At 40.9% G+C, this 17,227-nt stretch overlaps 1 protein-coding gene across 6 annotated transcripts in view; it reads right to left on the reverse strand.

Moving 5' to 3' along the window:
- Window positions 1–15,225, reverse strand: part of LUC7L2 (LUC7 like 2, pre-mRNA splicing factor) — a 30,050-nt gene extending 14,825 nt beyond the window's left edge. For 2 of the 6 annotated variants that reach the window (XM_071423058.1, XM_071423057.1), the window contains exons 1-2: window positions 14,973–15,220; window positions 4,399–4,493 (exon numbers count right to left, since the gene is read on the reverse strand). In XM_071423058.1, coding sequence (XP_071279159.1) covers window positions 4,399–4,493; window positions 14,973–15,033 — 156 coding nt within the window. In that variant the 5' untranslated portion in view covers window positions 15,034–15,220. Of the gene's footprint in view, window positions 1–4,398; window positions 4,494–4,923; window positions 5,064–6,163; window positions 6,235–14,972 lie in introns of those variants that run through there. The other 4 variants (XM_071423055.1, XM_071423056.1, XM_071423061.1 and 1 more) reach the window with 4 other exon arrangements.
- Between the last annotated feature and the right edge of the window lie 2,002 nt (window positions 15,226–17,227).

Raw genomic sequence — 17,227 nt, forward strand, 5'->3', positions numbered from 1 at the left:
AAAACCCATCCTTTCTTGTAGGCAACACATATTTAGAAGGGGATTTAAGTTCTCTGACTCCACTAAGAGTTTTAACTTTTGTAGGACTTCACTAGCAGGAAAGAAATGCTAAGTAAAAAAGATGCAGAAATTATTAAGTTGAAGTCTTTAGCAACCACTGAATTCCAGGTATCTTCTGAAGTACAATACTTTTTAAAAGACATTGCTCCATGTAACCATACTCTCATTTCTAAAGACTTCAAATTAGACTGCTGCTAGTTTTGGTAGTGATGATTTATTCTTTTCTTCTTATCAAATGAGATATTTCACTGTTTACATAGTATTTGCTCTTCTAGCCTGACTATAAAATATATTGCACATTAATGATAACCATGCAGAAAGTAACAACCCCCCCTCCCCTTCTCAATAAATTAAACCCATTAAAATGGAATGTGGCACACTCAGTTCACCTTCCTGGTGCTGACCAAAGAAACCAAGAATACATTTCAGGAGACTGACATGATCACTTGAGAGGACAGCAGTGCACTTCACATTCATCGCCACTGGGTTGAAGGCTTCGAGGTAGCTTATGCAAGCCTAATTTAATGTGATTTACCAAGCTGAAACAGTTCACATGATCAAATCAGTCCTGAACTGAAAAGCTGATACCCTCAGACACAATGCCTTTTAACAGCTTCTAATGCTTTTTCTAGAAGTACAGCATAAAATCACAGTCACACCCCAAACCACAAGTTTTAAGTGTACAAATAGCTCCAGAGCCAGCGGGACTACTGGCAAATAAATCAAGTGCAGATTAAAACTCCTTACTAACATCTATTTGCACATGTGTGAACTATGTGTGAAACTTCTCCTATACAGTAAAAGGAGATACAGACAGTACATTCAAGCGAGCCTAAATGGATTCAGCCCACTGTGAGAGGGATACCCATGGGCAGGTGAACTCCATCTTTTTCTAGGCTCCACTGCCTAGAAACCTTCTAGCTTCAGCGCAAGCTTCAACACCCAGCTCCTCAGCTGAAATCTAAATTTAGATGTCTTAATCTGGAGCTGAATTCCACTCCTAATAAGATTAAAGTTAGCAATGTAGTCAGGTATATTGCTAAACCAGGGTCTTGATTAATGTGGTGTTTAGTCAGTAAGAGCCCCGAAGAGCTCCACGCAATAAATTTAGGAGCATCTAAAGATATGCATAACTGCAGGATGAGCCAACAGAGCCTATCTTCAGGTCTGTAATAAATAAAATGCAAGAACTATATTTTTTTCCTCAATAAATACACATAAATACTAAGTTAATTCATTGAGCAGATAAGAGTTGCAGAACCATCATTTGCAAAACCACGTATAGTATTTGTGAAACTCTTTTCATCAGGGAAGCACCATCAAGTTGGTAAGAAAGCCAGATTAACGCACAAGTGTTGGAATTTTCAAAGACAGCTACTGGGTTACAACTGTTCAGGACATTGCTACTTACTAATAGCCTTACTAAAGGTGTTAGTTTTAAATCTTCCCACCTTGTCATTTTCATTACTACTCTGCTATTCATTCAGGAACATACATACAAAGATAGAGAAACACAGACAGCTTATTCTTTACATCCAGAGAACTGCTTAACAGGTTTGTACCATTATGGGGGAGTCATCTGACTCCTACACATGCAGCTTCAGTCCCCAATATCAGAATATGGATTAACAAACTTTTTTGTACAGAAAAAACCCAAACACCCACAAACAAAAACCCACCCCAAACTAAAACAACAAAAAGACTGCAATCATTAAGGGTAAAAGTGTTAACCCTGTAAGGCAAAAAACAAACAAACAAATAAAAATCCTAACAACAAAACCCAACCAACCAAAAAACCAAACAAAAAATCCACAAAAAAAAATTCGTAGCTGCAAGTAGGAAAATTATTCACTGTCTCATCATCCAGGGTTTATAAAGTCTTACTAATTTCTTATTGTAAAATTTTCAGTTCAAAATGAATGTGCAAGCTCGTAAACCACCGACTTTTATATATAACTGGTGTCCAAGTGATCATTAACGCAAAAACACCTTCACCAGGCAGAGATACTTCTGACTGCTTGATTTGAAATTTCCCAGTCTAAAACCCAGCATCTTAGTAGCACAAAAACATATCCATAAAATAGTCCCTAAAAAAATGTATAAACACACTACCCCTTTACCAACACATACTGCAACCTGAGGAACATGGGTTTTTACTGTCTAGGGAAATCAAAGCCTTTGCAGAGTTTTGGGAATTTGGCCATTAAGGGAAAGAACACACCAAAATAACAGGGCCTACTCATATGAGTCACTTTGTTTGTCTTGTGTTATCTGTGAATGTCCTCCTTGAGTGGTTTCAAAGAGTGGGTGGCCTAGAGATGTATAGAAGTCTGCATTTTGCAGTGAGGAACAGTAATAAACAGTATCTAGGAATTGTAGATCATCTTGTGACACACCAAAAAAAGGCAATTCATATCCAGTATTTTACTGATAATCTAGTCAATATAGAGACTTAACCTCATAAAATGTCCCCAGAGAACTTACTCTTTCAGGAGCATTCAGAGACTTGAATTAAAAAAAAAGAAGTCACTCAAATTTTGCTACTATAGGTCTTGAATGCAAAGATGCATCAAGATCTTCCTAACAAAACTCTGGAGAAAACTTCACAGGCATTTTCTAAACCAGTGACAAACTGCTCAGTAAGACTCCATGCTTCCTGCCCTTTTAAAAACTGCTGTTAAGAGAGAAGGTCCATTCCTGTATATCTACAACCAGGTAAACAGCAGAACACGGCCTAGGTAAAGCCTGTCTCTTTTGAGTCCCCTTTCTACTACTCCCACTAAAAGGATTAAACTAGTCACTGCTTTTCTGCATCCAGATTTACACTGTGGAACACATTTTCTGGTATGATGACTAATTGCATGAGGAAGGAAAAGACTGATATTCTCTAAAGAAGCAGTTTCATTTAGTATTCCAAGAGCTGCTGCAGCAAAATCTGGTATGAGGCTGAAGAAAACTTCCATTGAGGACTGAAACTGTGTCAGCTGCCCCAGCCAACATGACTAACCTGCAGTGTAAGAGGTGCTACTGCATGATACCTATGACTTTTATAGTTCTGAAAATGAACACTTCTTCACTTACAGCTGTTAAAGAAATGTTTGTTTATAGAAACTGGATCACAATGAAAAGCTGTCAAACAAATCCCTGACAAGTTTCTTCCTGTGGATTATGACCAATGCCTTTGTATGTTTTGATAGCATACCAGTATGTCCCAAGCAGGAGGTGTTTTGCTCACCACATAACCAAAGCACCATCCAACCTAACAGATGGGTTGATGGTGAAAAGAAACACACTGTTCTCCCCTTCCCCCATTTTGTTTGGACAGTAATGCACAAAACAGTTCAAAATAAAACTATATATACATTGAGACACAATACTACTTCAAATAATCCCCGAGACAGATTTTTCAGTACTTATTTTCCCTGATGCCAAAGGATAACAAAATGTGCCAACATGAGTGAAAAAAGCTACCCTAGCAGCATTAAGAACAGTAGGCACGTAGGACCCTGTATCATCACACTTTATCTCTCTACTACTAGTTATTCTAGTCATCAAACATTAGATCAAATAATCAATGAAATATTACTCACCTGCCTTTCACAAAATAATAAGCTACCTTAAATATGGATCACAAGGTAAAGCACAAGCACATTGACAAAGAAAAGCTGCTGGCCTGTGTCAGAGCCCCTTGTTTCCTATCCTCATGTAGTGGAACTTCTACTACAGAGTGCACAAATGTCCAAGTCAAACAAGTTATTAATACGCCATAAATTGAGATTTAAAAATTGCTTTAGAATTTATGACAAGGGCACAGTAACTGTATAATGTACAGTAAATGCCATTATCATATTAAACATATCTAAACGTTTAGAAATTTAATGATTTGAACTTTCAATTATTTTCATTAAAATATTTCTGAAGAGAGAAAAATCTCTGTACTTCTCTATACAAATAGATCTGTGGAATACTCTCCCACTATAACATCCACTTTTAAGAAAGTAACTTCATAATTTATACATACAATATATTTTATTTCTTTCTATTACTTGCAACTGTACCACTGTAAGGCCACTCTGCTATAGCACAACTCACATCTGTAACCTTATGTGGCTTTTCATGTAAACGATGAAATTTAGGTAATAATTAGCACATAGAACAGAAGAATTCTAAAAATTAACTTCAAAACCCATAAATTAATTGTTCCTGAAAGTTCCTCTGAACTACCAGAGAGTGCTAGATAGTCCCTGAAACCCATGAAATTTAAGGAAATACTACAAAGAACAAATATAATTCAATTTCTGCGCTTATCTAAATAAAACATGAAATTTAGCTACGTACAGTTCCAGAGAGCACATCATGAGGGCAGCAGTTGAGAAGGTGGCTCTTGCACACTCGGTCATCACTGAATTTGATTCGCTGACGGGTGGTGTCACCTGCAATATAGAAATCAGCACGTTCCAGGTCAGAAACCTGTGGCAGTCAGGCATGTCCTGCAAATTACATGCAAAGCGTTAACAGTGCCCTGTCACATACTGAAGGTCTATGGAAACTAGAACTCAAAACACGCTATGCTTCTTTGGCAAACAACACCAAAACCACAAATGTGTGTTTTAATGCTCTATAATGCTATTTAAAAATCCTCTCACACTTCCCCTTCAAAAATGCAGCAGGAAAAGTGCTTGAAACCAGAAAGTCAGTATTAGCTTAAAAACACTTTGATACAATAGCATTTGTTAAATGAGCTATATAATTCTCTGTTCAGACTTTGCATGAAATAGTGACGTATTTCTATGCAAGAATTAGCATATCAAAGCAGCCTCATAAACACAAAATGAAACACATAGAGTCTTCACCAAATCCCACCTGATACTCGTTTTATGATTTTGCTCTTGGATGCAATGCACCCCTTAACATCTGATGGGAGTAGCATAAAGAGTTGGCAGAAGAATGATTTTAAATGCTTACAAACCTGAAAAAAAATCAAACATACGGGCATAGCCTATATGCAAAATATTTTAGAGGTGTTTGCATATCTCCATATGATAAACCTTTTTTCTTTTTTCTTCTATGTGCTGTTTGTTGGGCTGGAACATCTTAATTATATCTCATTGTGGTGGGTTGCAGCTCCTGCATCAGCAGAAGCATCAACGTGCCCAGACACTGAAGTTCAATTGCAAGGTTAAATAATCCCTTCCCGGAGCAAGACCTGAAGTCTTCAGAAGAAAGTAACCAGCTGGTATTCTGGGGATGAGGGCTGAACATGTCTCCCTTTGAGTAAAATAATGGTCACTGTTTGAAATTCAGAAGAGAGATCACTGCAATGGCTCTCTTCTTGTTAAGACACAGGCATGATAAAACACCTCGATCTCTCCAAGGATGCAGCCTTTTTTTTTAAACATAATTTGAGATGATCTCTTTTAATTGAAAACCTACTGGTGAATTACTGAAGCAGAAAGAGCTGCTGGGAGAAAAAGGGACATACAGTGAGCTCAGATAGCAGCCTCTTCCATTTCATCAAATATTTTTGAGTGTAGATACATTTTGCAGTTATTCAAGTTTTCTTTAATGGCTTCATGATTTGAAACTCTAAACTTCTAGATTTGAAACTCTTAAACAATTCAAGAAGCCATATTCACTACTGAGGTTAACTACAAGAGAGAGGAATAAAAAACCTGTATAATTTTAGTCAAACCTTTCTTATTATGTAATCAGATTTAAAAATATTCATTCTATGTGTAGGATGCTAATATATAGCATTTTCAGATGGGCCATGTTTCAGATTATTAAGTAAACAAAAACTTTCATAAACAACACAAGCTTAATTTGCCTGCAGGATACAACAGGTAAAACCTGTAACCCGCACACCAAAGAGCTTCAAAGCAGTTCAACAATAGGTTTTCTACAGGGCAACCTTACTGCTTGGTTATACTTACAGTACTAACAATTCAGAGTAATCCCTTTATAATCATGCCTACTACTGCAGTAAAGAGTTTTGCTCTTCTTATTTTTTTTCTTTTTAGGAGGTGGATCTTTATTTTTTTAAACACATAACTGCGTTTGTTCCACATTCATTAACACATCTGAAAAGTTATTGATAACTCACGGCTCGGCGAATGCGGGGCCTTTCTGACACTCCCTTGCAGATTGATGTAGGCAGGCAAAGATACATTGAACCTTTATAAATAAAACAAGGGGCCAGATTGTTCAGTTTGTATAGAAAAATAGACTCTGCCAGCAATTTTAACACAGCATCTAGAAATACATGTTGACTGTAAAGATTCTTCTATATAAAGACACATCAACAAAATAAAGTATTTTAAAAAAACCCCAAAGCTGATGGCCTAATAGCCATAGGAGTCAAGGAGTTACCAAGACCAGAAAATTGCTGAAAGACTCATGTTCCTTAAGTAATGTTGGCAAATAGTATTTTCACAGACATTACCTCCAATTACCTTTTTCACACCTCTATCACAACTAGGTACTGATACTACAGCTGAAATACAGTCCTTTTTCATCAAAGTGACTAGAATGATAATCACAATTACCAACCAGAGGAAGACAGCATAGGGAAAAAAAAAAAAAAAGTGGCAGAAACTGATCAACAACAACCTAAAGAATACTTTACACATTTGTATTTGTATTTAAACTTCTATTCTTTCTGCACTGGGCCTTTATTTAAGCATTTAAAAAACTTTTAGAAAGGTTCCCTTACAAATATGATTGGGGTATTTACATTTTCTTTTCTGCAAAAAGCAATTTTATACATTTGCATTTCTTTTTAATATATGCTGTTTCAGAAGGAAAAGTTTATTTAAAAAAAAGGTGTCGTATATCACATTCTAACAGAGACTGACTGTTGTGTCCCTCTGGCAGCTCATTTGCAAGTCTGATAGCCTCAGAAGAAAATGCTTTCATTCCTTCATGAATATTGTGAGCTCCAATATTCCTAAATAGTGCACACCTCTTGGCAAAGACAGAAGATTTATTCTGCTGCTGACCTACACATCAATCATCCTGAGAGTGTGATGGCCTGGGATCTACATAGGTTGCTGAGGGGGGGAGGGAAGAATAAAATCTGTGGATCCACTATGCACCTGATATTCTGCCTACAAGAGCAAATGAGATTTATGCAGATGCCTTCTAAGAACTAAAACAACACAAACAGATGTGTTCTTAAGACAAGGACTTCTGCAGTACAGCAGGTAACCAAAATGCTACTTCTGCTTGTCAAACTATAGGGAAGTTGATGCCTTCTCTGTATGGTCAAACAAACAAGTGAATACTAAATCTAAATAATGAGTATCAAAAAAATATTTTTTAAAAAATATATTTTATGTATTCTGTAATAAGAAAGTAATACACCCAGGCACCAAGTGGCTGCAGTCACCTAAGTTTCAGAAGTACTCTTGAACATCTATAAAGAGGACACAATCACTGATATTTCAGACCTTATTACAAATTCTATTTTAATAGGTAAATAATTAAATCAGCTCAGAATAGCAGTTTATTTAACCCTGCCTCTGAAGAATAGCACAATATTCAACTACTTGATCTTTAAGGCTTATGCTCATTACAGAAATGAAAGTAATTTACCAGGGCATTACAGGAGTCAACATCTATTACTGTAAGCCATCCCTGTGTTTCCAATTTGATTTTTTTCCACTAAAAGAAAAATAGTATAGTTGATAAAATTTATATGGAGAAAAGATAAATTAAATTTTCCCCAAGAAGCATCAGCTTTAATTTTACTGAAAGTACCTGTCCCAAACCACATTTCTCTAAGAGACTACTTTCCCAGTAAACAGAGAACTTTGAAACAGAACTGAAAAGAAAAAAAGCAAAACACCAAGGAAACTTCTATACTTGCACATTCCATATCTTTTACAAGCATAAGGAAGCTGCACACAAGATATACAAGTATTCAAGAGATTATGGCAGTAATGTAAACTTTCTAAAGGAAGTTTTCTATTTTGTATAAAACATACTGACTACAAAATTAACATCAATATTTAAGACCAGTGCATACTGCTGATTAAAGAACATCCAGAGGTTAAGCTTACAATGTGCACTTGTACTACACAATTCACTTTGAACTCCCAAGTCTAATCTATTAGCAGGCCACCACAATGTCATTCCTGTTCAGTATATTTTAATCACAAAGGAGCAGAACGAGCACTAATGCATCAACAATGCTTAGCATAGTAACACACTCATGACAATGACTTCTTTCATGCAGGATCTCTTACTATTCTGATGTACCCTAATACACTACTGTCAACAATCCCAAAGCACTAGTGAGAATAACCCTTTATAATCCAACTGTAACCTCTAATTGTAAACCAGTGGTGCAATCCATGCAAAGGAAACCAAGTGAATTTTCATTTTCATGTTGTTCACTTCCTGAACTAAGATACAGCAACAAAAAATGGTTAACTTTCCACTCAAATTTTTAAGCATGAGTCCCAACATGTTGGCAAAGGACTCTGAAAGCTTTATTCAAGAGCTACTAACAGGGTGGAGTATGTGTATAAAAACTGTGTATCAAATTCCACCCGCAAAGCAAGCCCTGTCTAACCAGTATCCAACACCATTATTTAACTGAGGCTTATGCAGGCACAGAAGATCCTGTTCCTGCTGCACAGTGAACGGGCAGCTAGTTCTGATCCTCTTCTCACTGAACACTGCTCATGTCCTGATCCTAACACTTTTAGAATAATACATATTTCTAACCAGGACTGCTTCTGTTTAACACCATGACTGAAGCAACACTAATTAATTCAGACTATAATGAGACCATCCTGTAGCCAATGCATACTAGTCAAACAAATACAGGAATGGTCTTCCTTGAGGTATGAATATGCCCATTTGCTTCTTCATAAATGCCATTTTAGACAGCATCCCAAGTAGAGATAATTCCTCAAATTCTTCACTGTTCCCATAATTTTTTAAGGTTTGAACTATCAGAACTTTATAACAAAGCCAGAAAATACAGACAATTCCCTAAACACAGTCATTGCTCTTCAAACCTGACCACTCCTGATTGACAAATTGTCCTGGACACAAATAAAGCACCTTTTCATGAAGTTCAGGTGTTCTGACTACTTTCAGATTTCTGAGCTGATTTCAGTTCAACATTCTGGGGAGGTTTTACAGAAATTCCTGTATATGAAATATTTTTCTCTACCTTTGCTGCTGCTCTGTATTTGAAAGCAGAGCTCTTGGAAGAGACTCTTGGCACCCTAGCCTGGCTCTCAGCCTGGAGCTACCCAAAATGGCTACAAAATTCTCAGCAATGATCTATCAAAGTTTAAACACACATACCACCTTCTACCTCCAAGAATGAAGCAAAGTGGAAACCAAAATCTACCTAACCCTGCAAATACCAACATAAACACTCCACCCATTGTTAAGTACACAGAATTTCTTCAATAATCCCATACTAAAACAAAGAAATTACAAAATAGGTTACAAGTTCTAGATTACACCTCTGTTACCATATAAAGTGTGCCACCAAACATAGGATGAATAAAATAAGCACAGGAGTGTCACTTCAATTCCTTCCAAACAACGAGGACAGGATTACTGACCACTACTAAGGATAACTGAAGCATAACCCAGAAAAACCAGTTAGGATGTGAACAGATGCAAAAAGGGTATTATAAGCTTCAAAGGAAGAAGAAGATGATCTACAACAAGAAAAGTGTGTTTGCTAGTAATAGCTGAAGAACTGAGTTGAAGACTTCAAACACAGCTCAGCTCAAAAAGCTGGCAGGTGAAGCAAAAGGAGGTGCTGACTGGCACTTTATACATACTGCTTCTATCTAAAGGCTCTGGAGATTTTTCTGCTAGTCACATAGCACAGTATTTGTTAAGATGCTTGGGAGAACCTTTTCATGACCACAGTCTCAGAAGCATGCACAAATGCACCTGTTTTTAAAGAGAACTGTCCCAGATTGCAAGGCAAGATGTATTCTATTTGCCATCTGTATGGCAGCTGTCTTCTGTTAAGCAGGCAGTTTTCCTTATCTCTTCCACAACCACTCCTCCCTCCGGGGGACATCTGCTGATAACAGCTACTGAATGTCACTGCATGACTGGTAAGAACTACAGCATCCCATTGTGAGATGCTCTGCCCATGAGGGAGGAGCCAAGCATTCCTACCCAGATACAATCTGGAGATTCTGGAACACCAGCAGGGCTTCTCCACTGGATTTCCCAGGGGACAGCAGCTGCCTCTTCTTCCACTGAATCTTCAGAGGAAGAATACACCTTTCTACAGGATCCCTGCCTCAAGAGAACCACACCTGACACTTCAGGAGGACTGCAGCCACAATTCCAATTCGACTGCTACTAACACCCTGACCCACAGGGTGTCAGGTTGTGTTCTGACTCTGTCAGTGTTGTTTTAGTTTGCAGCATTGTTTATTTTATCATTTTATTTTCTTCCCTATTAAAGAACTGTTATTGCCTGTGCCCGTATTTTTTTTGCCTGAGAGCCCCTTAATTTAAAATTTATAGCAATTCGGAGCAGAGGGGGGATATTTTACATTTTCCATTTCAGGGGAGGCTCCTGCCTTCCTTAGCAAGCACCTGTCTTTCCAAACCAAGACAAGAATCTAATTAACTTTGCTAGATTTTCATATTTCTAGACTGTGGTCTAATTTTGAAGCGGTGGCAATTATTTTAAAAACTCAAACCACCATCACATTTCTTTGCAACAGCCAAGTCTTAGCAGCTCCAAGATGTTCTGTGGCACCAGAGCCATTGGGATCTGCTGTGCCTGCACTACTGTCACAAGTAATGATCTGGCTTCAGCCTCTGCTTCCAACCAGTTCCTCAGGCTGACTCCAGCATTCACTCCTGCAGCAAGGCACAGCACATGACTGACCTGGTGGAAAATGAAACACTTGCGCAAGATAAACTGATTCAAGATCAAATGGGATCCTCCCCATAAGGCCTTTTACAGAAAAGTTTTTTCAATCTTTGCCCATTTAAACTATATTATGGAAGAAGACCCAATCCTGGGGATACTAATATCAACTGTTAACATTTCACTCAATTTGCAAATGACTCAATTTATAGTTATGATCCTGTCTGTAAGGTTCACTCCTGTTTTCTGGAGAACAGGGATGGCAAAAGCAGGGTTTACCTAAGCGTACTATTAAAAAAAGCTTACTCAACTTTACAGTTCAAAACCAGTATTTTAAAAAATAAAAGTAATACTTTTCTATGGGCTATGTACTCCTAAATGACAAGTTTCTGCAGCTCCGGTAAACAACAAAAAAATCAACTTGAACTAACCTTTTAGCTATTGATATATAGAATAAAAACTCTTTTAGTTCAAGTGATAACAGAAAAAAAAACCAAAAAAACCCCAAAAATATTAATATATAAGCACGTAAGATTAGCACCTGGTTTTCAGCACTACTTATTTCGTAATATTTGGAAAACCCAGATTATATATTCAGTAATTTATTTTTAAAGCCTCTCTAGGTATGGCAGGTTATCAGTACTTGGAATGCCATTTCAGAGATTTTTTTTCAGCCTGCAGTCATGACTATATTAAAAAAAGCCCAGCTTTTTACTAGCATCGAAATCAAAGATACTTTTTTTTTTTTTTAAATTTTGGCACTGTCCACATCCAATTCAGCTTTCCACTTGTCAGAGAAGTGTGCAAGAGAAGATTAACCTAGGTAATATGCAATGTATTTTAAAAAACTCACGTGCTTTTAAATAATAATTAATATGTGCTTTTCTCAGGTGGGTAAAAGAACCACTCCTGCCATTCGGACATTACTTTGCATTGACATCACCAACCCAACTGCTTTTCAGTTAACCCAGCTGTATTCTAAGAACAGCAACTCACTGGCAAGTCCTGAGAGGCACCGGCCAAGTCCCCCCAGTTCCACTCTCTGTCAGGTGTCTGTCACATGAGAAAGGCAGGCACGGAGCAGGGAGCACTGGGCCTGGCAGCTGCCAAGAGGCTGCCGAGCCCCACATCCTGGCAGGTATCAGCCAGCGATGCCCTGTGACTGCAAGTGCATCCATCCTGCTGCCCAAACTCAGCCAAGGGAGGCAGCAGGCTGCCAAGGAAGTGGGGAAGCTCTCAGCTGTCCCTGCCCACAAGCACAGGGCCCTCTGGGAAAGGGCACAGCCAGGGGCAGGGGCAGCACACCCGCTTCTGGGTGGCCACATGCTCGGCAGCCCCGTTTGACAGAGAAGTCTCCTCTCTAGCACAGATGATTTTTCATTAATATTCTTACAGCCTTGCGGGTATTTTCTGAAATCGCTGTGATCAATAGGAACTGTGCTTTCCAGGTGTTCTCAGAGCTTAACAGCAAATCTATAAAACACTTAATCACTACACCTTCCAGGCTTTTCCTTTCTGGCCCTAGGGACACCAGTCATAATGAGTATGCACATTGTCCCACAAATTACAGCCTACAGCTCATCTCCTAAAACCATGTTTGAGCATCTGATTGTGGAATTTTCAAAATCATTTTCAGAGCATGTTCATATTTTCTACAAATGATACTAAAACCTAAAAGGGAAAAAAAACCCTACACATATTCAGGCACGGCTGCTGGTTTTAAATTTACCTCTGAGTTTTTTCTATTCCCACCGACGAGATCAAATGTTTGATCTACTTTTTCTAAAACAGGTAAGATTTTTAAGCCTTCATATTCTAGTCTTCTCAAAAAAACCTTAACCAACACAAAAAGACTTGCCAGACTTTGTAAAGTATAAAACTAAAAAGCACGTTTGTAATATTGAATATTATAAAACAAAAACATTGCCCAAGAAAGATTATTTTTTCAGAAACTCTATTGCATTTTAAACTCTCATGTGTTGCCAGGGGGAGCAAAATCAAAGGCAATGGGGATAAGTGGTGAAAATAAAGTTCTGACCTACCAAGAAATTAAAAAATTGACACATTCTAATGAAAAGCTGCAATTTGCATGTTAACAGAAATAGACTATTTGTCAAAGGTAACAGGAATATAAAAAAACCTAACGACCGCAAACCCCACTATTCTCAAGCTTAGCAATATTTCAATGACCTTGAGCCTGGCCTTGGATTTATTACACACCAGCTCTGCAAAAAAAAGGTTCATTTTCAATCCCTGTGTACAATTCAGTATAAATGATGCTGAAGCTCCAGCTCCACTGGACTTTTTTTTTTTTGTAAACTAGAATGGTGTTACACAGAGATCCTCAATCCAATCATGGAAACCAGCTTTACAAATCATCTTTTCTCCTTATCCTTCCCCATCCTGCCCATTTTGTTTAAATGCTTCCTTTCTAGCCAGTTAGTTTGTGAACAGTTCAGCACATGTGGTTTAGGAATTACAGGGTGAGCAGGAGGGGGGGGAATACAATTATCAATACAATAACTGCCTTCTTACAAAGCCAGAGAAAATATAGCCTGAAATGGCTATTCTTGGTTTAGATTTTAGTCACTTAACATTTTTGGGCAGCCGTCTCAAGTAAATTACACTCTTCTCCCATCATCCAACAGAAAATACTTTCAGAAACTGAAACGGCTCCTCCACCCGCCTGAAACCTTCTGTGTAATGTTAGGGTAGCACTGAGACAGCGATGTAGGTGCCAACACTGGGAAGACTTGAGTTCCATAAGCACAATGTTACTTTGCCAAGCACTCAGACATATGCAGCCACAACAGGAAGTATTGGAAAATCTTCTGAAGCAAGACAAAACCACCCCAAATTAGATCCTGTATGATGACAACTCACTAAACAGCCTTACTCTGGAAGACAATTTTCGCAGAACAGTAATTTAGAACTCTGCAGAAAGCATTCACGATACAAGGAATATGCATAAACCAGTTACATTTTTCAAAATTCTAGATTATACTAAAAGAAGCTGTCATTTCACATGAGCCCAGTACCCAGAGATGACCAGGACACACAAGGTACGTCCCACTTCCACATCCTAGTCAGCGCACGGGGGAACAGGTAACCATTAATTTAACAAGTTAATTCCACAAACATAACACATCTGCAAGAGTGAGTACAGAGTATGAGTACCACATGCAGAACATTTAAATTACCTCTAATTGCTGCCTACCCTCGGGTGCAGAATTCTCTTGTTTGCAAGTTAAGAACTGTACAGCCTAAGCGGAACTGCTCTTCTCTAGCAGCTCCCCCAACTACCTGGATTTATGGGCGAGCGCCGGTTCAGACTTTCAAGCTGATCGCCATGCACTCCGACAAAAACTGCAGAAAGCTTTACGCAGCAATACTCTCCACTGTGTGATCGCAGAGCGACCTGAAACCTGACCGTACATCTCCTATCTCTCTCTGAGAGTGACTGCCTCCAGACGTTAAGCTTTTACTTGGCTGTTTAGGGCGCTTTTTTTTTTTACAGTTTGTCCACTTAGGTCAATCTCACATTGCCTTTCAGAAAGCAACAGCCATACCCGCCTGCTGGCTAACACGATGGTTCGGGCCACAATTTAGACAACTCTGTAACGACACAAAACCCCACCCTGCTCTGCTGAAGGGGCTGTTGGCCTGGGGGGATTTTTTTGGTCCTCCCCTCGATGATCAGAGTCTCTCAAGCGTGTGTGCCCCTGTATGGTGACCGGGCGGAAAGGGTGCGCGCCGCGGACACCGCCAGGAGCGGATCTCCAATAACAGCGGCACCGCCATTGCGGCCGCCCGGACAGCAGCCGGCGCCGGCAGCTCCGCGGGGGGAGGCGGCGGCCCGGCTCCCCCCACCCCGCCGCCGACGGTCCTGGCAGCCCCGCCCCGCGGGGGGTGCGGGCAGCGGGCCTCGGGCCTGCCAATCACGGCGAACACCGCCCGGCCCGGCCGGTACCACCGTGACCTCCGGGGCGGCGGCGGCTCCGCCCCCTCCTCCCCGCCCCACCGCGGCCGGGGAAGCACTTACCGTCCCGGGACGTGCCCATGAGCTGGTCCAGCATGGCGCGCATCTGGGCCTGCGCCGACATCTTGAGCGCGGGGGGGGCCGGCGCGGCCCGGCCGAGTCACGCCGACAGCGGCCTACAAGGCCCGAGGCGCGGCGGGCGCTCGGCCCTGCCCCTCGCGTCACAGGCGGGGCCGCTCCCCCGCCGCCGCGGAGGGAGGGAGGGAGCGGGCGCTGCCCCCGCCCGGCTTTCCCGGTGGGAAGCGGAGCGGGAAACTCGCTTCGTGCCGGTGCCGCCGCCTCGCGCCCCCACACGCTCCCTCACTCCCGCTCCCTCCCGCGCCCGCCACGCGCGCGTGCCGGCGGGAACGGAAACCCACGCGCACGCGCCTTGCGCTCCTTCGTCCGCTCCGCGACGTCAGCACGGACGGGCCATGGCGCTCGCACATTGGCCACGGCCTGCGCCGCTCGGCCAGTGACGCACCAAGCGCCGAAGCTCCTGATTGGGCCGCTGGTCTGGGCCCTTGGGGCGTGCTGATTGGCCAGAAAGGCCCGCGTGGCCGGTGTGACGTCACGGTCTCCGGGTCAGCGGCGGCGCCGGGCGCGGCTGTGGTCCCGGGCGGCCCCGGAGCGCAGCGGGGGGACAGCTCCCGTCTGGGGACAATTCCCTCTTGGATTGGCGTGCAGCACCACTGCCACGGCCCCTGCCTCCCTCAAGTATGGGTACAGTCGTGGTGAGACAAGTTACTCTGATACCCCGCTAATTGGAGAACCTCCCTTAAAACTGAGGCTATTTGGCTGATAATTCGACTTACAGGGCACCAAGGTCCATTAAAAAAAAAAAACCAAACGAATTTTTCCCATTCTAACGCCTGCATTTTGTGACTTTTCCTTTGTCAACCGTCGTGTTGCCATCTAGTGCCCAAACCCGTCACAAAGATCAGTTGTAATCGTCCCCAGGCGTTGTCGTGTTCAAGGTTAGCTCCATACGAGTGAAAAAGGGCCACACGCAACCTCCCCTAATAATAACCCTCCTCACCCCAATTATCTGTATTTCAGAAGGACTTGTAGAGAAGATGTTCTTCTGTAACACATTCAGGAAAAGATTCTCTACCCAGTGCTCTTTAGCTAATTAGGATATGTCCTGGCTTTGCTTTTTCTTTAAAATCTAAATTTACTTTTGTTAGTCATCACGTTGGATTGAAGGGGAAGTAAATGGAAGAGACACCAATGCTTGTTAGAAGTGTCTGTTTAGGTACCTTGGTATGCTTAGGGGAAATTTAGACTTTTTAGTGATTATTTACACCAACACCATACACACTTTAGCTCCTTCTACTCTTTAAAGAGCATCTGTATCTGGCCAAATGATCACTTTTTTTCTTTTTTTAAATTTTATTTTTAAATTTCCCTTCTCAAGCAATATACTACAGAATGCAGCGGTTTTCATTAAATAATGCTGAACAAGCAGTGTGTCACAGCCATTCTCAGTGTGTGGTGACATCCCACAACTTTATCTACTGAGCTGAAAATAGGTTGATACTTTTCCACCCATTATATCAAGGCTTTTGGAAAAAAATACCATTTAACTTGTGCGACTTGCAAACTGGAATTCTGGTCAATAGAACCCTAAAACTTGTAGTTCACATCTCCTTGCCTTACCTAAGCAGCCCAAATTTTCCCTGTTTTAAGGATCTGTTGTGCCTATCCACTATACTGTGGGGATTAAACCATTCCCAAGTTTTAAATACAGGGGAAGGAAGAAACAGACTCAGATGAACTGATTCTCTTTGCAATGCTTTTCTGACAAAACACTTTGTTTTCCCTGGCAGTAAAAAAACCCCAACAAACACACTCTAATTTTCTTGGAGTTGCCTCAGGCTTTTCCCCACATAAACCTCACATTTTTAGCCATTTAAAGTCCTTCTTGTTATAGATTTCTTACATATCTTGCACACAATACAACACTCTCTTGTGAACAGCAACATCTCAAGGCCTTTTATAAAAAGAAACTCGCTGCTCCAGATTTGTGAGGTGAGTCCCGTTTGTGCACCTCCTGTGACTGCCTAGAGTCAGTTCCCTTCAGGTTTTCTGAGATTTAGAGGGAGAGGGAAGCACAGGAAGCTGGCAGTCACTTCTCAGGGACAGGGAGAAACATGTAACTCATTAAGAATTCATCTCTCTGAATCGCTACTGCTCACTCACCGCCATGGTAAAATTCAAAAAAATCTTTAAGGTGGAAGAGGTTTGTGCTACTGCAGTGCTCACCAGAACCCACAGAC

Source organism: Agelaius tricolor, unplaced genomic scaffold (assembly GCF_023055355.1).
Source record: "Agelaius tricolor isolate 1412-34295 unplaced genomic scaffold, bAgeTri1.0.p SCAF_3, whole genome shotgun sequence".
In the NCBI taxonomy this organism is placed as follows: domain Eukaryota; kingdom Metazoa; phylum Chordata; class Aves; order Passeriformes; family Icteridae; genus Agelaius; species Agelaius tricolor.